Source organism: Pongo pygmaeus, chromosome 16 (assembly GCF_028885625.2).
Source record: "Pongo pygmaeus isolate AG05252 chromosome 16, NHGRI_mPonPyg2-v2.0_pri, whole genome shotgun sequence".
Taxonomy (NCBI): Eukaryota; Metazoa; Chordata; class Mammalia; order Primates; family Hominidae; genus Pongo; species Pongo pygmaeus.
In genome coordinates this window covers 47,675,434-47,698,307 of record NC_072389.2, presented here as the reverse complement: position 1 = coordinate 47,698,307, position 22,874 = coordinate 47,675,434, and the positions used below count along the sequence as shown (strand labels likewise).

At 40.7% G+C, this 22,874-nt stretch overlaps 1 protein-coding gene across 5 annotated transcripts in view; it reads left to right on the top strand.

Annotated features, from left to right (window-relative positions):
• Positions 1 to 22,874, top strand: part of ZNF106 (zinc finger protein 106) — a 78,923-nt gene that overhangs the window by 24,192 nt on the left and 31,857 nt on the right. For 2 of the 5 annotated variants that reach the window (XM_054452073.2, XM_054452074.2), the window contains exons 3-8: positions 997 to 1,058; positions 10,167 to 10,367; positions 15,335 to 17,518; positions 18,584 to 19,217; positions 20,659 to 20,728; positions 22,336 to 22,490. In XM_054452073.2, coding sequence (XP_054308048.1) covers positions 997 to 1,058; positions 10,167 to 10,367; positions 15,335 to 17,518; positions 18,584 to 19,217; positions 20,659 to 20,728; positions 22,336 to 22,490 — 3,306 coding nt within the window. The remainder of the gene's footprint in view (positions 1 to 996; positions 1,059 to 10,166; positions 10,368 to 15,334; positions 17,519 to 18,583; positions 19,218 to 20,658; positions 20,729 to 22,335; positions 22,491 to 22,874) is intronic. The other 3 variants (XM_054452077.2, XM_054452076.2, XM_054452075.2) reach the window with 2 other exon arrangements.

Here is a 22,874-nt window from a genome sequence, read left to right as displayed (position 1 = left end):
TGTCGCCAGGCTGGAGTACAGTGGCACAATCTCGGCTCACTGCAGCCTCTGCCTCCCAGGTTCAAGCGATTCTCCTGCCTCAGCCTCCTGAGTAGCTAGGACTATAGGCACGCACCACCACACCCAGCTAATTTTTGTATTTTTAGTAGAGATGGGGTTTCATCATGTTGGCCAGGATGGTCTCGATCTCCTGACTTCGTGATCTGCCCACCTCGGCCTCCTAAAGTGCTGGGATTACAGGCATGAGCCACCGCGCCCAGCCGTGTGCATGTTTTTAAGTGGCAGCTTTCCCACATATTTTCTTCCCTCTAAGGATGGGAAGAAGGGAACCTACTATAAATGTTCAAACTTTTCATTGGAACCAAACAAATCCACTGGGGAACTGAGGGAGTGGACAGTGAAGATAAAGGATTGATTAAGCTGCTATGTTCAAAGTATTTTTTTAAAACTTTCTTATCTAGCATAGAGAGGCTCTGTTATGTTTGTAACTCCTATCTAGGATTGATGTATCCATCTATATTCATTCAACAAATGCTTATTGATGACTATATGCTAGGCCCTGTCCAAGACATGGGTAAAGTAAGAGTTGTAGCTTACTCTTGAGAAACTATGGATAAAGGAAGCCAAATAGTTGAAAAGTTGAGTGATTTGAAAGGTTTTTTTAAAATGAACTTTAGTAAATTCTTTGTAATGGGATAGAATTTAACCTACTTAGTTTACTCTTAAGTCTTTTGCTTCCTAAAGATAATACTTTCTAATCTTTTTGGAAAGCCACTTAAATACGTCTTTTTAAGAATTCTTTTTCTTTAAACATGAAATATATTTAAAAACAGTCAATTGTTAAGGAACTGATTTCAGTATTAAATTGAGAATAACCACAAACACATTTTGACATAAGGAGTTTGAGCACCAATTTTTGATTGAGTAGGAACAGAGGAGTTTTTTTTTTCCAAAGCAATCCTGCTTAGTTTTAATCTACTTTCTTTAATTTTGAAGGAGATGGACGAACACATGCGGAGCATGTTGCATCACAGGGAACTTGAGAACCTCAAGGGCAGGTATGGGAACGGCTCTCTTCCATAAGTTTGTGAATGTGGGTGGATCTGAGTGAAGATGGTGACTGTCAGTTTGTTTTGCAGTAATCCATCATAAGCAAATATTGTCTTATGGCGTAGAACAACCTTTTAGAATTAATACCAAGTATAGTAGATTTTTGGCATTCAAAAGGGATAAACTCTGATACCTTTGGGCATCTCAAATGTGTGAATTCACAGCAGCCCTATCAAGTAGATTACAACAAAGGTGAGTTGGGATGAGCTAACTCTCTCATTAGTAAGCTTTCTCATTCCTACGTGCTAGCCTTGCAACTAGGACATTTTGTATTTTTACTTCAGCAGTGTTACGAATTACCGCATGCCGTAAACATTTAGTATTGCTGGAATTGTCTGAGACATCCAAAGTCTGCTAGATAGCACTGAATCTCATTGGTATAAACAAAATTGAAATATAAACCTTAAATGTATGTAAGAATGCTGGCCAGGTGCAGTGGCTCACGCCTGTAATCCCAACACTTTGGGAGCCCAGGGTGGAAGGATTACTTGAGCCCAGGAATTTGAGACCAGCCTGGACAACGTAGAAAGACCTTGTCTCTACAAATAAAGAAATTAGGTGGGTGTGGCAGCTAATAGCCTGTGGTCCCAGCTATTTGGGAGGCTAAGGTTGGGAGGATCACTTGAGCTTAGGTAGGTCTGGGCTACAGTGAGCTGTGATTGCGCCACTGCCCTCCAGCCTGGGCGACAGAGTGAGACCCTGTCTCAAAAAAAAAGAAGAATGCTATTCCGTGATTTGAAGCTTGAGATGTTTAAGGAAAGGAAATCTAATAAGTGGACACCTTTAAAAAATGAAATGTAGGCCGGGTGCAGTGGCTCATGCCTGTAATCCCAGCATTTTGGAAAACTGAGCCAGGCAGATTTCTTGAGCCCAGGAGTTGAAGACCAACCTGGACAACATGGGGAAACCCCATTGTATTAGTCTATTCTGACGCTGCTAATAAAGACATACCTGAGACTGGTTAATTTATAAAGGAGAGAGGTTTAATTGACTCACAGTTCCACATGGCTAGGGAGGCCTCATAATCATGGCGGAAGGTGAATGAGGAGCAGAGTTACGTCTTACATGGCAGCAGGCAAGAGAGCTTGTGCAGGGGAATTCCCATTTATAAAACCATCAGATCTCCTGAGACTTATTCACTACCATGAGAACAGTATGGGGGAAACTGCCCCTATGATTCAGTTATCTCCACCTGGCCCTACCCTTGACATGTGGGGATTATTGCAATTCAAGGTGAGATTTGGGTGGGGACACAGCCAAACCATATCACCTGTCTCTATCCCCTGCCCCACAAAAAACCCCCAAAATTAGCTGGGCATGGTGGTGTGTGCCTGTAGTCCCAGCTACTCATCAGCCTGAGGTGGGAGGATGCTTGAGCCTGGGAGGTGGAGGTTGCAGTGAGCCAAGATCACACCACCACACTCCAGCCTGGTGACAGAGCCAGACTCTGTCTCAAAAAAAAAAAAAAACAAAAGGAGCATGTGTGTATATTCCATGTCTTTTGTCTATTTGTGATTCCTTTTTTGATGTATTTGACTTCTGTCAATTTGAAGTTTGGAAACAGGATAGATGGAGAAACATTGGGAACCTAGGAAATAGGAATTATATCTTATCCCATGAATAATAGTTACAAGTTTGTGTGTTTTTTTTTTTTTTTTTTTTGAGATGGAGTCTCACTCTGTTGTCCAGGTTAGAGTGCAGTGGTGCCATCTCAGCTCACTGCAACCTCCGCCTCCCGGGTTCAAGCGATTCTCCTGCTTCACCCTCCTGAGTAGCTGGGATTACAGGCATGTGCCACCACGCCCAGCTAATTTTAGTAATTTTAGTAGAGACAGGGTTTCACCATGTTGGTCAGACTGATCTTGAACTCTTGACCTTGTGATCTGCCCGCCTCAGCCTCCCAAAGTGCTGGGATTACAGGCATGAGCCACCGTGCCTGGCCAATAGTTACAAGTTTTGATCAGGTTGTCAACCTAGGTCATTTGAAATTTATTTTTTTATGACCTACAGTTTAAGATTCTGTGGGCAAATTAAGGCGTTATTAAACTTTCAGCATCTCTTTAGCCTATTAGTGGAATTTTTCCCTGCCCCCAGTCTCTTATTGTGTGAAGGTTAGGTCTTAGCGCAATATAAAGGAGACTGTCACTCAATTTTAGTATGGGGAGCCCTTATTATTTTTAATATATACTTTTTTGAGACAGGGTCTCACTCACTCTGTCACCAGGCTGGGGTGCCATGGCATGATCACAGCTGACTGCAACCTCGAACTCCTGGGCTCAAACAATCCTCCCACCTCAGCTTACTATGTAGCTGGGACTACAGGTGTGTGCCGCCACACCCTTTTGGCTTTTATTTTTGGCTTTTATTTTTTGTAAAGGCAGGGTTCCACTCTGTCTTTCATTTGGCCTTTATTTTTTGTAAAGACAGGGTTCCACTCTGTTGCTCAGGGTGGTCTTGAATTCCTGGGCTCTAGCTGATCCTCCTACTTCTGCCTTCCAAAGTGGTGGGACTACAGGCATGAGCCACTCTGCGTGGCCAGAGCCCTTATCATAATACCTTGAATATATATGATCTCTACATCATTAACATTCAAAATCTATGAAATGCAGTCAACTTTTGATTATGTGGAGTATTTTACTTCAAAATCCCATTTTCAACAGACTTCCTTCTAGAGTTCATTTTATTATGGGTTACTTACCTGCCACCCGACCCATATGCACTATATCATTAAACAAAACAAACGAGGTCAGTAAATCTAGTCTGTAGGAGAGAAGCCCATTGCATTCAAAGATTAATGCGTCATTTATTTTGGACATCATTAATCAGCCATTTAAAACATTTTTAAAAGTTTGGGCCGGCCACGGTGCTCGTGCCTATAATCCCAGCACTTTGAGAGGCTAAGACAGGAGGATCACTTGAGCCCAGGAGTTCGAGACCAACCTGGGCAACATAGTGGGACTCCTGTCTCTACAAAAAAAACGAAAAACAAAACAAAAAAAAGCCAGGTCTGGTGGGTTGCACCTGTAGTCCAGCTACTAAGGAGGCTGAGGCAGGAGGATCCTTTGAGCCCAGGAGTTTGAGGCTGCAGTGAGCTATGATTGTGCCACTGCACTCCAGTCTGGGCGACAGTGAGACCCTGTCAAAACAAAACCAAGTTTGGTCACATAAGACTCATGTTTATAATCAATACAGAATCATAAAAAGTTGTTTAAAAAGTAAAAGTCTTCTCTCCACCCCCATTTCCCCTCTAAATCCTATTTCTGTCTTAGAGGAGACTCAATGGTTGGTGTGTATCCTATCCAGACCTCTTTGTATGTATTTACATACTTATTTATTTATTTATTTATTGAGACGGAGTTTCACACTTGTAGCCCAAGCTGGAGTGCAATGGTGTGATCTCGGCTCACTGCAACCTCTGCCTCCCTGGTTCAAGCGATTCTCCTGCCTCAGCCTCCCAAGTAGCTGGGATTATAGGCACGCGCAACTACGCTGGCTAATTTTTTGTCTTTTTAGTAGAAACTGGGTTTTGCCATGTTGACCAGGCTGGTCTCGAACTCCTGACCTCAGGTGATCCACCTGCCTCGGACTCCCAAAGTGCTGGGATTACAGGCGTGAGCCACCGCGCCTGGCCTATACATTTATATTTATAGATACACATTTTGTTTTGTGATGTTAACGAACCACATTGTCATTTATGTTTTGTTCTGTAATGTGTTCTTTTCCACCCATGCAACTACACTGTGCTATGGAGATTTTATCTACCATTTAAAATTATTTGGATCACAGTAAAATAATTAGGAAAAAGGCACTAAAAGCCTCCCTGAGCTGCCAATAGAAATGTCAGGTTTCGCACCCTAACTCATTTTCTTTAGAGGGTAGCCTTTAATACTTATTTACTCACATATTGGATATAGTGTTCCTGACCTGTAACAAATTATGTTACATATAACAGAGAAGACAAACAGGTAGCAAGAAAAAACAGCTTACAAAATTATAGAAAACCCCATAAAATCTCAAAAATTGTTTACTGACTTGGAGCATTTACTGTAAGGACGGTCTTCAGCAGCTTGTACCATCAGGACAAATAATTATCAGTCATTATTTCTTTACCCTGTTATCCTGAGTTTGTGATTATTTCCTCTGGATTTCATTTTTAACTACTGGGTTTCTGACACTGAGACTTTCTTTTTCTCTTTATAGTTGTGTCTACAGTTTTTGGTTGTGATCTGGTTAAGAATTGCAAAGTACGTGTTATTTAGGCTTTGCATGCAAGCTTGAATAAGCAATAAGTAACTGGTCTTACTTGGTTCATGGCTGTGGACATGTGAAACATTTCCCTATTTTTTCCTAATATACTTCTTCAGAAGTGTGGGCCATAAGTAACATCTCCAGCTAGAGACTATTAAAAAGGCACAAACCTTTATTTATTCAGCAGCTGTTGTCGGGTAGTTAGAGCAAGCTTAATAAAGAAAAGCTTATGGAGAGAGTATCTTAAGACTTTGTGTTTCACACATGAGAGGAAATTGTGTGGTAACAGGATGAAGCTAATTTAGGCCCTCCTTTAAATGCCCTAAGGAAAATTATTGCCTTTGCTAGCCAAGGAGCAAAGCTGTACATTTCCCCCATGATTATTTTATTTATTTACACAGTATAGTAAGTATTTTAACTGATTGTTAATAAATAATTATCAAGTAACATCATTAAAATATTAATTTGCTATTAGGCTTTTAAAACATGGTTTCCCAAACACTATATGTTGAAGCATGAATGCCTGTTGTGTAGAGAACAGAGGTAATATGCTTACTCCACACACACTTGAATTTTCAGAAGATGTGGCTAGGTAGAGAAAGAACAGGGTAGTATAACCACATCTCCTGAAAACGCAGATGTGTGTGGAGGTAACCATATTACCCCTACACACTTTTTGAAGTTTCTCTTTTTGAAGTTTCTTATAAAGTTTTTTTTTGAAGTTTCTTGCAAAGTTTCTATTTTAAACTGGATTTTATTTATAAGAAAAATGTTAGGGATTTGGTTTTTGAAAAATTATTTTTAGTTTTAATTTTTTTTTTTTTGAGACGGAATTTTGCTCTTGTTGCCCAGGCTAGAGTGCAATGGTGCAATCTCGGCTCACCGCAACCTCCACCTCCCAGGTTCAAACGATTCTCCTGCCTCAGCCTCCTGAGTAGTTGGGATTACAGGCACGCTCCACCACGCCCAGCTAATTTTGTATTTTTAGTAGAGACGGGGTTTCTCCGTGTTGGTCAGGCTGGTCTTGAACTCCTGACCTCAGGTGATCTGCCCGCCTCGGCCTCCCAAGGTGCTGGGATTACAGGCGTTGGCACCCGGCTAGTGTTAATTTTTATACTGCATTTATTGCATATGCCCTTCTGGGCAGGGTCTCTGATTTGTTCTCTGTCAAATAATTTTGGAACTATGGTTATATTCTTTCTCACTAGGATTGCAAAATGGTTTGAAAATGTTCCACTGTTAAGAATCCAACATATGTTTGTGCTTTGGGGGTTGCAGGGTGTGTGGGTGTACGATTATGGATGTTTATTTTTAACAGTTAAGTTCTGCCTACTTTATACAACATTCCTTAATATTTTGGAAAGTCAGTATTGCTTTCTAGTTGTGTCTTTTAAGAGCGAGGGGTTTTGATAGTTTGAGCATTAGACAGATTCTCTGCATTTTAGAAGTAAGGATAAAATCAGGGATTTTATTTTAAAATACTTTTTAGGGACTATACTGAAGTCCCCAATTGAAGGATGTCCCTGGTACTGCAATATTCAGTTTAGCATTTTATGAGCTTTTAGGTAGAAAAGTAGGCTAAGATATTTTCCATAGTTTTAGAGAGTTTTAAGACAAAAATATTTTCTTTTTTTTTTTTTTTTTTGAGACCAAGTCTCACTCTGTCACCTAGGCTGGAGTGCAGTGGAGTGATCTCGGCTCACTGCAACCTCCACCTCCAAAGTTCAAGCGATTCTCCTGCCTCAGCCTCCTGAGTAGCTGAGATTACAGGCGCGTGCCACCATGCCTGGCTAATTTTTGTATTTTTTTTTTAGTAGAGATGGGGTTTCACCATATTGGCCAGGCTGGTCTCGAACTCCTGACCTCGTGATCCACCCACCTCGGCCTCCCAAAGTGCTGGGATTACAGGCTTGAACCACTGCGCCTGGCCGACAAAAAGATTTTCTAACTGGAAAATTGAGTTGATTGGAATGTTTATAGTGTAAATGAGATATTGTAGATTTGTTATAGTCCTCAGACTGTTCTGATGCTGCCCATTGTGATAGATTTATATAATTAACTTCTTTGTGTGTTGCTTTGAGAAACAGCTTGTTATTAACGTTCAGTTGGAATGAGCTACCATCAATTTAATTGCTTGAGAGAAAAGTATCGGTATCCCTGGTAAACTGGAGAAAGTGGAGGATTATTCTTTTTTCTTTTTTTCTTTTCTTTTTGAGACGGAGTCTCACTCTGTTGCCCAGGCTGGAGTGCAGTGGTGCGATCTCAGCTCACTACAACATCCGCCTCCCGGGTTCAAGTGATTCTCCTACCTCAGCCTCTTGAGTAGCTGGGATTACAGGTGCCCGCCACCATGCCCGGCTAATTTTTGTATTTTTAGTAGAGATGGGGTTTTACCAGGTTGGCCGGGGTGGTCTCAAACTCCTGACCTCAGGTGATCCACCCGCCTCGACCTCCCAAAGTGCTGGGATTACAGGTGTGAGCCACCATGACTTTAAATTGAAGCCATTATCACTCTGAAAATCCTAAGGCCAGGCTGGGCGTGGTGGCTCACAGCTGTAATCCCAGAACTTTGGGAGGCCAAGGCAGGTGACTCTCTTGAGCCCACAAGTTCAAGACCAGCCTGGGCAACATGGTGAAACCCTGTCTCCACAAAATACACAAAAAATTAGCCAGGTATGGTAGCGCATGGGTGGGAAAATGAATCACATGAGCCTGGGAAGTTGAGGCTGCAGGGAGCTGTGATCATGCCACTGCACTCCAGTGCCTGGCCGAAGATTATTCTTTAAGTATATAAATGTAGTAAGTGCAGTTGAAAACCCTCAGTAAAAATAATGTATTTAAGTACCTGTGGAATTAGAATATTGATATTCTGGGTAATCAGGTATTGATATTTTTAGGAAACCTGGCCAGAGCACATTAAAATGAATCTTAAAAATGTCAGTATTTGAGGTTACAAAGTCAAAAAAGAGTGAAAACTTGCAAATTTTCTCAGTTTTTCTGAGCTCTTCTCCATGATCCTTACAAAATAAGGAACAGTGTTGTTTTTTTAAACTTACTGGGCATTGTTTGAGTGTTTAGACTTTGTCACCCTAAACAAGAGTGTCTATGCTAAGTATTTACTAGAAGACAGTTTCTGTTACAGGTCACCTGAATATTCATTTAAAAAAAAAAAGAAAGAAAATACCTTACCAAAAAACAGCATGTCTAGAATCTAGCTGTTTTTTGGTAAGGTGGTTTTTTTTTTTTTCTTTTGTTTTTTTGAGATGGAGTCTCACTCTGTCGCCCAGGCTGGAGTGCAGTTGTGTAATCTCGGCTCACTGCAACCTTTGCCTCCCGGGTTCAAGCGATTCTCCTGCCTCAGCCTCCCGAATAGCTGGGAATACAGGTGCACACCACCACACCAGGCTAATTTTTGTATTTTTAGTAGTGATGGCGTTTCACCATTTTGGTCAGGCTGGTCTCAAACTGCTGACCTCATGATCTGCCCGCCTCAGCCTCCCCAAGTGCTGGGATTACAGGCGTGAGCCACCAAACCCGGCCTTTTTTTTTTTTTGCTTGAACGAATATTCAGGTGATCTGTAACAGTAACTGTCTTCTAGTAAATGAAGTGCCCAGTTTTGAGGGTCTCTTCTGGTTGATGTAAATTCTGCCTATGTCTCGTTAGGTATTTGTGAGGGAAAGATGGAACAGAGGTGCACGTGTGTGTATGTGTTTCTGTCTGGACAAAGACGGCATGTCTTTTTGGGTTGTTGGCTTTTTTTTTTAATAGATTGGCATAGGAAGTGCAAAAATATAACTAGTCTAAATCCAAGACACATGATACAGAGTTAAGCCAATTTGGATTGTTGAATGGATACTGCTGTCTTGTAACTATCGTGTTCAGATGTTTCTCATAAATGACTGCATAGTCAGCTGACCCAGTCAAGGGCTTTCCAGGAGCTAAAAAGCAGTTAAATTTTTGATCTGCTACAGCTCTGGACACCGATTCAAGACTTTGGCTTCTGAAGATTGGCTAAGTGAGATTTGCCATGAAGTATGTAAAGTAAAAAAACAAAACAAAGCAAAAAAGTCTGCCTAGTTTAACTAAAAACGTGGTTTTGCATCTCTCTCAATGTAGCATTTTCTGAAACTTGAGAAAACACATTTGCTTGGCACAGCTGTTAACTTCCTACAACTGAAATGCTTTCCATTCCCTTTAAAATAAGCCCTTCTGAAGCAGAATGTAGATCACATGTATCATCCAGACCAAAAAAGTTTGCCTGGACTACTCCTGGGGTCCGGAATTCTCACATTCCAGGCAGAGCTCCAGCTGTTCCGATTTAGTTACCCACTTGGGATTGGCTGCGCCACCTACTCTTGTTTCCACCCCTTAACTTTCACTGGAAGAAAGCTCTAGACCGAAGATTAAATGTAAGCGCTGTCACCAGGCCTTCTGAGTGCAGCTGGCACCATGGGTGTGCTCCAGAGCAACTTCTGCTTGCTCTGAGCCCCCTGCCCTGCCTCCCCTTTCACCATGTTTCCTCTGACAAGATTTTAAGTACAGCAATTCAAGAAGATTTCTCCTCCTAAACGACATTTATCTGAAGTGTATTGCCTCTTGATTGCTGGAAAAGAATCTTAAACTCATTTCAAAAGTAACTTATAAACAAACTTATTAAAAGTGATGAAAGGAGCATTGAAATTAATTAGCACTAATTCTTCACTCTGCCAAAGTGTGCAGTGTCCTTCAGAGGAAACAATAACAGATCTGGTGAGTGTGCCATGCCAGTGGGGAGAATTGAATGTCCCTCATCTCCCTCTTTCCCTAGGGACATTAGTCATGAGTGCCGAGTGTGCGGGGTCACAGAAGTGGGTCTTTCTGCATATGCAAAGCACATTTCTGGCCAGTTGCACAAAGATAACGTTGATGCCCAGGAAAGAGAAGATGATGGAAAAGGAGAGGAAGAGGAAGAAGATTATTTTGACAAGGAACTCGTTCAGTTAATAAAACAAAGGAAAGAACAAAGTCGGTAAGTAATTGATTTTTTTAAAAAAGCCTATCTATAACAGAACACAGCAGAGAATACATTTTATATCTTTGTACTGTTCAGCCCTTAGCATTTAAACTTAGGTATAAAGTTTAAGCTTGAGGTTGTTGTCTTATTAATCAAAGGGCAATGGAATGTTTTCTTGAACTACTGTAATATCTTCTTAAAAAAGCAAACTCAGTATTGTTCCTACATAAGCTGTAGCTACATATCTGAAATTTTTGCCATGTTGGTAACTCTGTTGAGAATGGCTTTATTGATATCCAAATCTTTTTTTTTTTTTTTAAGATGGAGTCTCACTCTGTCACCCACCCAGACTGGAGTGCAGTGGTGTGATCTTGGCTCACTGCAACCTCTGCCTTCTGGGTTCAAGCAATTCTCCTGCCTCAGCCTCCTGAGTAGCTGGGATTACAGATGCCTGCCACCATGCCTGGCTAATTTTTCTTGCATTTTTAGTAGAGACGGGGTTTAACCCCATTAGCCAGGCTGGTCTCAGACTCCTGACCTCAAGCAGTCTGCCTGCCTCAGCCTCCCAAAGTGCTGGAATTACAGGCGTGAGCCACTGTACCTGGCCAGTATCCAAATCTTTTGAATACCAATAAGTTTTTATTTGGCGTTTAAATTTTCTAGTGGAAGGTATTAGAATATAAGCTTCATTGTATAAATTGTGTAGTATATAGTATAGTCTTATTGCCAAAATAACAGTGTAGTCTATAGTATATAGTATAGTCTTATTGCCAAATAACATTTCTTAGGAAAATATTTTTTGACTGGTGTGAATTAATGTGGTGTTTCTGCCAAATTTGATTTATCTTTTTGTCTTTGAATCCCCAGTGACTACCACAGTGCTTTATTGAAGAAATTTTTTTTGATAAGTGTCAAGATAATTTAAGCAATATAAATTTTCTAATTTGTATTGCATAATTTCATACCTATATTTATACATTCAGGTATTAGGCATTTATGTTTTTACCTTACTGCTTTCTGGTCTAAAGAGTTTAATTATAAAATTTGTTAAAAAGAGTTTAATGAGGTAGAAATTTTCAATGTGAGGGAAAGAGAGAGAGAAGCACTTATGAGGTGGGATAATTTTTTAAGTCCCAGAACATGAAGAGAATCATTTCAGATTCTAAAATAAAATTTTAAAGATTCTTCTTGAATACTAGTTATACCCGGTCTGTACCTCCTTTTTAGTTAGAGGCTTGACTATAAAAAGGAAGTCGTTTTTACTCTATATGTTAAAAGTTTTTTTGCCGGGAGGCACAGTGGCTCAGGCCTATTGTCCTGGTGCATGAGGAGACAAGGCCAGGGCTTCAAGACCAGCCTGGGCAATATAGGAAGCCCTTATCTATGAAACAACAACAAAAAATTAAAATTAAAAAAAAATTTTTTGAACAAGTCCTTGAAGGAGACTTTCTTCATCTTAAAATATCAATAAAGGGTGAGCATCCCTAATCCAGAATCTGAAAACACCAAAATCCAAAACATTTGAGTGCCAACATGAGGCCACCAGTGGAAAATTCCACACCTCATTTCATTTTACAAAATTATTCAAAATATTACCTAAAATTATCATCAGACTGTGTATAAAAGCTGTATATGAAACATAAATGAATTTTATGTTTAGACTTGGGTCCCATTCCTGTAATATCCCATTATGTGTATGCAAAAATATTCCAAAATCCAAAGCAGTTTGAAATGCAAAACCTTTCTGGTCCCAAGCATTTCAGATACGGGACACTCAAACCACATGGTTCTTGAATCATTTAGTAGCTTAGTCCTTCAAATGACATTTTCATTACTTTTAATATAGTTGCAGTTTACTTTCTCCTGCTTTAGGCAGTTGGAGCCTCTGGGAGACTAACTTCTATTTTCTTCTTACATACTAGTGCCATTATTAGCTTTATCTGTGTAAATAATTAAACATTAAGTCAGAATAGATTACACATTTGTATCATAGTTACTATTTTTTGAGTCTTTTGATGTGCCTCCTTGGTGACCTATTTATAAAATCATCTACTTCTTTTTTTTTTTTTTTTGAGACAGGGTGTCGGTCTGTCACCCAGGCTTGAGTGCAGTGGCACGACGACACCTCACTGCAGCCTCAACTTCCTAGGCTCCAACAGTCCTCCCACCTCAGCCTCCCGAGAAGCTGGGACTACAGGCATGCATTGCCACCATGTGTGGCTAATTTTTTTTTTAATTTTAATTTTTGGTAGAGATGGGGTTTAGCCATGTTGCCCAGGCTGGCCTTGAACTTCTGGGCTCAAGTGATCCACCCGCCTTGGCCTCCTAAACTGCTGAGATTACAGGCATGAGCCACCACACCTGGCCAAAATCATCTACTTCTTCAGGAGGTTTTTTTTTTTCTTTTTTCCTTCATGAGTTTTTAACTTAGATTATTCTTTCTGGTCTATGGGTTTAGCTGAATGCTCCTGTCTTCTGAATCTAGCCAATTCATGATGATCTAGGAATTCTACTTTGTGATTTATTTATCCCCCAATTCTCCCATTTCTGATCATATCAGTATAACTGAGTTAGTGGTCTCCTTGGATGCCAGAAGTTGCATATTGCATAGAATCAAAAGACAAAGGCGATTTGGTTAATTGTTATAAAAAAATTCTGCTACTGCATGTAATAATAGTTGTTACTTTCTAAACAGAGTCTCCTGTTTAGAAATGATTGTAATTTATATGAGTGGATGTTTGAACTTCTAGATAGACTTTTAAATTCCGTCTTATGAAAAAGGAAGAAGTTCCAATTTGTGTCCAAAATATCATAGACATTGAAAGCCTTTAAAGCCAGTTAAAGTCAGTATTGAGTTTAAGATTTTTAAGTCAAGTTCAGAGGAAGGAACTTAAATGTGGAAACTTTGTTTTGAGATGTTGATTCTCTGAAGGCCTATGGTTAGGAGTATAGACTCTGACTGGAGTCAGACCGCCAAGGTTTAAATCTCTGCTCTACTACTTTCTGGCTGTCTTATTCTAGGCAAGTTATGTAACCTCTCTACTGCTCAATTTCTCATCTATAAAGTAGGAATAGTAAGAATACTTGCCACGCCTGTAATCCCAGCACTTTGGGAGGCTGAGGCGGGTGGATCACGAGGTCAGGAGTTCAAGACCAGCCTGGCCAACATGGCGGAACCCTGTCTCTACTAAAAATACAAAACTTAGCCAGGCGTGGTGGCGGGAGCCTGTAATCCCAGCTACTCAGGAGGCTGAGGCAGGAGAATCGCTTGAACTGGAGAGGCGGAAGTTGCAGTGAGCCAAGATCGTGCCATTGCACTCCAGCCTGGGCAACAAAGCGAGACTCCATCTCCAAAAAAAAAATACTTGCCTCAGGATTATAAAAACTAAGTGAGATAATCTATATAAGGTGCTTAGCATTAAATGCCTGACACTTAGGTACTCAGTAAATTTTAGCTAGCAGTACTCAGTATTTTGAGCACTTACCACATGCTAAGCACCATGCCCATGCACACCATAGGCAGTTTGTAGAAGAAAATGGTTTTTACACCTATTGCTATGATGCTTACTGAAGCTTATTCATGTTTCTGTGGACTCCTCGTCTGACATGAACATGAAACAGCTGTAGTTTCTTTATAAAAACCTCTGGCTCGTGAAGCTCCTTATAGCACATAATATGGTTACTACTTGTTTGGTATATGCTATTTTCCTCCTGTTTGTGACCTTACTGTCTCAGCTAGGTTCTAAGCCCTTCACAAACCGGAACTGTACATAAAAGTCTTCTTATACCACTAACAGTTATTGAATGGGTACTGGACAAAGTGTTTATTAATAAAAATAACCATGCAAAGTATCATCTTATTTAAAATAGGTTAAGAAATGGAGTTTTTCAGAAAGAACCTACAACTGGAAAAATCATGGTATTAAGGGCAGCTGAACATAAAATTGTACTAAATATGATAACTAGGCCGGGCGCAGTGGCTCATGCCTGTACCCCTGTAATCCCAGCACTTTGGGAGGCCGCGGGTGGGTGGATTACCTGAGGTCAGGAGTTTGAGATCAGCCTGGCCAACATGGTGAAACCCCGTCTCTACTAAAAATACAAAAATTAGCCGGGTGTGGTGGCGCATGCCTGTAATCCCAGCTAGTCGGGAGTCTGAGGCAGGAGAATTGCTTGAGCCTGGGAGACAGAGGTTGCAGTGACCTGAGATTGTGCCACTGCACTCCAGCCTGGCCAACAGTGCAAGACTCTGTCTCAAAAAAAAAAAGATAACTATAGCTATAAAATATACTTGTTCTTTTTCCAAAAAAGCTGCATAATACAAAAATAATAATTGGATGATAGGGACAAAATCTCAGAAAACACGACCAAGAAAGGGAGGGAATATAAATGTGCCAAATTTTTGTTTGTTTTTTTGAGACAGTCTCGCTCTGTTACCCAGGCTGGAGTGTAATAGCATGATCTCAGCTCACTGCAACCTCCGCCTTCTGGGTTCAAGTGATTCTCATTCCTCAGCCTCCCGAGTAGCTGGGGTTACAGGTGTGCTCCACTATGCCTGGCTAATTTTTGTATTTTTAGTAGAGATGGGGTTTCTCCATGTTGGCCATGTTGGTCTTGAACTCCTGACCTCAAGTGATCTGCCCGCCTCGGCCTCCCAAAGTGCTGGAATTATAGATGCGAGCCACCACACCTGGCCAAATGTGCCAAATTTTTAATATTTCTGAGTGATGGGGGAGATGGTTGTAATTACTTGAAATTTAAATAATTTAAAATGTTTAATTTTTAAATTAATAAGTTGAGGAATATACGTTTAAATATATCATTTAAAGATATGAAAACAACCACTATTAGATATAAAACTAGACTCGGTTACATATTCTAAGTAACGGGAGGAAAGTACAAGGGAAGTTTGGTGGGTTATGCCTTTCAAGGTAGCATAGGAATTCCTTTAAATCGCTAATGAAAAACTGTTTTTCTTCCAGACAAGATGAACCTTCCAATAGCAACCAAGAAATAAACTCTGATGACAGACGACCCCAATGGAGACGAGAAGACCGAATTCCTTACCAAGACAGAGAGAGTTACAGTCAGCCTGCATGGCATCATCGTGGACCTCCACAGCGGGATTGGAAATGGGAAAAAGATGGCTTTAATAATACTAGGAAAAACAGCTTTCCACATTCTTTGAGGAATGGTGGTGGACCAAGAGGACGTTCCGGGTGGCATAAGGGTGTTGCAGGAGGCTCCTCGACTTGGTTTCACAACCATAGTAATTCTGGAGGTGGTTGGCTTTCAAATAGTGGAACAGTAGATTGGAATCATAATGGTACAGGAAGGAATTCCAGTTGGCTTTCTGAAGGAACAGGTGGCTTTTCCAGTTGGCATATGAACAACAGTAACGGAAACTGGAAATCCAGTGTACGTAGTACAAATAATTGGAATTACAGTGGCCCTGGAGACAAATTTCAACCAGGCAGAAACAGAAATTCTAACTGTCAAATGGAAGATGTGACTATGCTATGGAACAAGAAATCTAATAAGTCAAACAAATACAGTCACGACAGATATAATTGGCAGCGGCAAGAAAATGACAAACTTGGTACAGTTGCCACATATAGAGGTCCTTCTGAAGGATTTACAAGTGATAAATTTCCTTCAGAAGGCTTACTTGACTTCAATTTTGAGCAGGCGGAAAGCCAAACCACTAAACAAGCAGACACTGCTACTTCCAAAGTTAGTGGAAAGAATGGCAGTGCGGCAAGGGAAAAGCCTCGTCGCTGGACGCCTTACCCTTCTCAGAAGACTCTGGATTTACAGTCGGGATTGAAAGACGTCACTGGTAACAAGCCAGAAATGATAGAGAAACCTCTCTTTGATTTTAGCTTGATAACTACAGGAATACAGGAGCCCCAAACTGATGAAACACGTAATTCCCCAACACAGAAAACACAAAAAGAAATACATACTGGATCTCTTAATCACAAGGCCTCTTCTGATTCTGCTAATTCCTTCGAGGTGGTGAGACAGTGCCCCATTGCAGAAAAACCTGAACAAGAGCATACACCAAATAAAATGCCATCATTGAAATCCCCACTCCTTCCATGTCCAGCCACTAAATCATTGTCTCAAAAGCAAGATCCAAAGAATATCTCAAAAAACACCAAAACGAATTTTTTTTCCCCTGGAGAACACTCAAATCCCTCGAACAAGCCCACTGCGGAAGATAACCATGGTCCTTACATATCCAAACTGCGTAGTTCATCTCCTCACGTTTTAAAAGGGAATAAAAGTACATTTGGCTCTCAGAAGCAATCTGGTGATAATTTAAATGATACTTTACGAAAGGCCAAAGAGGTGCTACAGTGTCATGAGTCATTGCAAAATCCAGTTCTTAGCACTTCTAAAAGGACCAGGAACTATGCAAAAGCAAGTAGAAATGTAGAAGAATCTGAAAAAGGGTCTTTGAAAATTGAGTTTCAAGTGCACGCACTAGAAGATGAAAGTGATGGAGAGACATCTGACACGGAAAAGCATGGAACAAAAATTGGAACCCTAGGTTCTGCAACTACGGAATTGTTATCCGGCAGCGCTCGAACTGCTGATGAGAAAGAGGAGGATGACCGAATCCTGAAGACTTCTAGAGAACTATCCACTTCCCCATGTAATCCCACAGCTCGCCAAAAAGAATCTGAATTACAAATGACATCTGCAGCCAGTCCACACCCTGGCTTATTGCTAGACTTGAAAACCTCTCTAGAAGATGCACAGGTTGATGACTCTATTAAATCTCATGTATCTTATGAAACAGAAGGCTTTGAGAGTACTAGCTTGGATGCAGAGCTTCAAAAAAGTGACATCAGTCAGCCCTCGGGCCCTCTCCTGCCTGAACTAAGTAAGCTTGGCTTTCCTGCCTCACTTCAGAGGGATCTAACCCGGCACATTAGTTTGAAGAGCAAAACTGGAGTACACCTTCCTGAGCCAAACCTCAATAGTGCCCGCCGCATTCGCAATATTAGCGGTCACCGAAAGAGTGAGACAGAGAAGGAGTCTGGGCTCAAGCCAACCCTACGGCAGATTCTAAATGCATCTCGGAGAAATGTCAACTGGGAACAGGTCATTCAGCAAGTAACCAAGAAAAAGCAAGAGCTGGGCAAAGGCTTACCCAGGTGTGTGCTGCTTTTCGGTGTCTTTTTTTTCCCTTACTTTCTTTTAAAGTAACCCTTTGACCCTGATGAAGAGAATTCTCTGTGTTTCATTTAATTAAATGTTTGCCAACAATCTCTGTTGTAGATGTCTTGATTTAATATCAAATAGTGACTAATACTCTATGACAGATGGAATAAAGTATTTCCTAGCAGAGAGTACAGGTTAAAATGGAAGCACACCTACTTGAGAAACAAGATGGTGACGTAGGAAAAAAGTCATCACTTTAAGGAGTAAAATCCGTCACTTTGTAGGGGTAGAAAATGACAGCATAAAAATGTAGAGCTATAGATCTGTGTCTTTTTCTAGATCTTAATTTTGGAATGCGTGCTATAACTTTTAAATATAACTGTTTTCATTACCTTTTACTTAGAACCTACGAATAGTTAACTTTTCTGTATGTACTCTGGGCATTATATTTATGACTACAACATGCTTTCTCTTAAGCACTTGTGTAATATTTTGGCTCTCCATCGTATGTTGAGGTACTAGACTTTTCTGAATGGTAAAACAGTGTTCAACATAGGTTTGCTACTTGAAAGTCATAACTCTGCTGCATGATGATACAGTTCTCCAGGCTTCAGGGGCATTTCTGTACTTGTTGAAATAATGGATTTATTTCCCCCCACTTTCCTTTCCCACACCTTGTGAGTAGCACTTGAAATTATAAGTATAAAGCACTTGTAAATGCTCAGTAAAAGGTTTTTTTTGTTTGTTTTGGTTTGTTCGCTTTTAAAAATTATATGCTGTATGTATTATTATAGATTTAGAGCTCCATATGAAATAAAACTCAATTTTTACTCCCTCAAATATATTATTATAGCTGTATACAAACCTCTAATCTGGTACTTGTCACAACATAATATATTTATATCTGTACCACTTACTAGACTGTGAACTCCTTGAAGACAAGAGCCACCTTACTTTTTATAACCTCAGTGCTTGAGAGAGCCTGGCACATTAAAAAATAATGCCCCTCCCAACAACCATATCCAATTTATGTTTTCATTTTTTCTTTCTTCCTTAAGGTTTGGCATAGAAATGGTACCCCTTGTTCAAAATGAACAAGAAGCCTTAGATTTGGATGGGGAACCTGATCTGTCCAGTCTAGAAGGATTCCAGTGGGAAGGTGTTTCCATTTCCTCGTCCCCTGGCTTGGCAAGAAAGCGAAGCCTTTCTGAGAGCAGCGTGATCATGGACAGAGCTCCTTCTGTGTATAGCTTCTTCAGTGAGGAAGGTACAGGCAAAGAAAATGAGCCCCAGCAGATGGTTTCACCTAGTAACTCATTGAGGGCTGGACAGAGCCAGAAAGCAACCATGCACCTCAAACAAGAAGTGACACCTCGGGCTGCCTCCCTCCGAACAGGTGAAAGGGCTGAAAATGTTGCTACCCAAAGGCGACATAGTGCACAATTACCCTCTGACCATATAATACCTTTGATGCATTTGGCAAAAGGCTTGAACAGCCAGGAGAGGTCTATACCACCTTCAGAGAATCAGAATTCCCAGGAGAGTAATGGAGAGGGAAACTCTCTGTCATCAAATTCGTCCTCAGCCCTTGCGATCTCCAGTTTAGCGGATGCAGCCACAGATAGTAGCTGTACCTCTGGTGCTGAACAAAATGATGGCCAAAGTATTAGAAAGAAACGAAGAGCCACTGGAGTGAGTATAATTCCCTCTGCTTTTTGTAGAACATCGCATGTGGCAAGTTGGTTGCTTATGAAAAAAGGTTCAAGTATTTTTCTTGGGTATCTGGGATTGTGATTCTCTCAACTTCTATAAGAATTGTGAGGTTCTTACTTTCATCCTACTGGTTTCTTACACTGAGTAATTCTGCTAAATTAAATGTAATCTAATATGAATGTACAGTACCAGGAAAATATGAAGTCATATCTAAAACCAGTGTCCAAGCCAATGATTCTTTGTATCACCTGACCAACGATAAGTCACATCTTCAGCTGTAACCCAATCTGTTTTCATAGATGCGTTCTGCACTGCTACTGAAGAAAGGTGTTCTACTGTTGCACTTGTAGGGCATGGATGATTGCTGGATTCAGGAGTGCTAGGCTTAACACTAAGATGGTTTTAATACTATTAGAGTGCGTATATATGAGCAGAGTATAGAAATATTTTTAGTCTGTGTAACTCTGTCCTTCATCCTTCAGTTACCCAGCCTGGCCTTTAAGAGTCTTTTATTTCACTGATACCACTTCTGCTCTTCCGGCATTTCTGCCGCTACTATTGCTTAACCCTCTCAGTATTCCTTTCTGAAAAGAAAGAGTTGCTGGTAGTGATACAGTCTGGGATCTAGCAATGTGAAAAAAAATGGGTTCTTCTCTTCATTATTTATTTATTTATTTTATAATATTTTAAAATTTATATTAGAGATGAGGTCTCACAATGTTGTCCATACTGCTCTGGAACTCCTGGACTCAAGCAGTCCTCCTGCCTCAGCCTCCCAAGTAGCGGGGACTACAAGCATGTGTCACTGTGCTGGGCTTCTCTCATTTAATACTGAGGTGATAAGCATAGTAGTTAAGGTCATGAATTTTAGACTTGCTTCAAATTGCAATTCTGCTATTTGAGATATAGCATCCTTTGAGCTAGATGCTATATGTAGTGGATGTTATTGGATGACTTAAAATACACTTTAAGCTGAGGGATTGTCCTCTGATGAAGAGTTTGTCTCATGGACTGTTAAGCTTTTTGTTGTAAAAGTTTTCTTGCTGAAATTTAAAGTAGAAGCTATGCCAAGTTATAAATCAGATATAGATATATATATATATTTTACTGGCTTTGTCTATACTTCTACTTGTGCCTTACTACCAAGATGAAATGCTTTGCCTGACCTCCATGGGCTTTCCTACCTCTAGGATGCTAGGAGGCACTTCACCCGGGATTCCTTTTTTTTTTTTTAAATCAGATACGTTTATTCAACTAAAAGTTGAGTTGGTACCATGTGAGTGAGACTCCTACGATCATGTTAGAGATGGTAGCAATAGTGAAGAACAGTGTATGGCTATCTTAGAATTGATTCCTTTTTCTCCTCTTGGATAATGGCTTTTACACACTGGATTTTATTCAGTTTTCTTTATCCCTCCAGGATGGATCTTCTCCTGAACTCCCAAGTCTTGAGAGAAAAAATAAAAGAAGGAAAATTAAAGGAAAAAAAGGTATGGTGCAGAATATTTTGGGAGAAAGAAGTTGGTGTTTTTTGTTTTTTTTTGTGGGGGTGGGTTTTTGGTAACCTCCAACTCTTGGGCTCAAGCAATCCTCTTCTCTCAGCCTCCCGAGTAGCTAGGACTACTGGTATGACACTACACTAATTCTTTTTATTTTTTTGTAGAGACAGGGTCTAGCTATATTGCCCAGGCTGGACTCAAACTCCTGGGCTCCAGTGATCCTCTCACCTTGGCCTTCCAAAGTGTTGGGATTACAGGTGTGAGCCACCGTGCCCAGCCCCAAGAGGTTCTTGTAGCAGTTCAGCATTTGTGCAACTTGACACATAGCATAGCTTGTCATTTATCAAACACTGATTGTCCATTTACTTTTTTTGGACATTTTTGTTGCCTTGCTTAAGAGGAAAGAAAAGTTTGATTTCCTAATACATCCAGTTACAACTGTAGAAGAAATATATGATGTCACATAGACTTGTAAGCCAAGGTTAGTATACCACTTGGACAATATAAAGCCAGGAAGTTTCCTTGAGCCTTTTCAGTGGGATGAAACGTGTTGGCCCTCTTGGTCATGTATAGCCATTTCTCTCACTTTCTGTTTTTGAGGCATCTTGGTTGCTTCCCCCCTGCCCTGCTTCCACACTCCCTTCCTTGGTTGCTTTTCTAAAGTGAACTATGGAAAGAAGTTATTAACATTGCTCCCTCATTGATGTATTTCTGTGATTCTTGCTTTTCCTTGACTCTAACCCAGTTCTAGTATAAGGGCTAGTCCCGGAAGTGATTGGATGAGGCTTGAGTGAGTGGATGTGATGGATAAGGGAGGAGTCAAGGACAACCCACATTTCTGGCTGGGCCAACCAGATGGATCATATGTAGAGCTAGAAAACTCCATGAGAGGAGCAGATTGAGAATAGAGAAAGATGATGAATTCCCTCAGGGATTCTTTGACTTAAAGGACCTTTGAGATAACCTAGCTAGAAATATCATAGTCAGTAGTTGGATATGTGGGTGTGGAGCTTAAGGGAGAGGTCCTGGCATATTGACTAGGAAACAGACAAACACAATGATGGTAAATACATACACAGAACATTTTATTCAAACTAAGTTAAATGTACTATTTCAAAGCTGTATTTTCTTCAGGAGGTCTTCTCCAATAAAAACAATTTTTAAGTAAACTAACAGACTAAATATGGATTGGAAAGAGAGTGCAAGCAGTCTAGGTCCAGAGTCTAATCTAAGCAAAAGTCCTGTGTGAAGACAGTGGTAGATAAAGGAAGAATGGGGAACGAGACCTAGAACAGGTGGTTTGCATGGGACAGATTTCACCTGGAAAGGTAGTGGTGGAAGGCGGTGATTAGATGAGACAGAATGATGTGATGGTACACTGGAGCTTATGAGACACCTCCATCTTAGCAGTTCTCACTTTTGGTTCCTAGCTTTGATATCATTGTGCTTGACTAAATGTTTTATGAATTTCCAATGACCTATTGAGGAGAACATAAAGTCTTATCCTAAATAATGGGTATAGTTCAGTCTTCTGAGGAGCTGTGTGATGAGAGGGAAATCTCTCGTGTTAACCTGAACCTTATGGTTTCTTTTGGCAGAACGTTCTCAGGTTGACCAGCTGCTGAATATTTCTTTAAGGGAGGAAGAACTTAGCAAGTCATTGCAGTGCATGGATAACAATCTTCTGCAAGCCCGTGCAGCCCTTCAGACAGCTTATGTGGAAGTTCAGAGGCTACTGATGCTCAAGCAGCAGGTAACGGCATGTGGAGGATTTAATAAAAATGGATCATCTCTGAAATCATGTTTTGTGCTGCCAAACCCATGGCTGGAGTCACCCCAAAAGCAATGGCAGGGGAGTTTCCACAAGGGAAGTGCCCCAGACTGTGCCTAATGGGAGACAGGATTCCAAAGAAAGAAGCACTGAATGCCAGGGTGATGAGTCCAAAGCATTTATTATGAGAGCTTACTTACAGAGTAGGCTGCAGCAGTCCCCACAAGGGACAGCAAGAAAGGGGTGTTCTCCCTAGGTATATCCACAGCCAGGGGGCGGGATGTGGAGTTTATATGAGGGTTTAAGGAATTTGGCTCAGGGCCAGGGCCAGTTTCTTTCAGTGTTGGGCAACAACCTAGATACTTT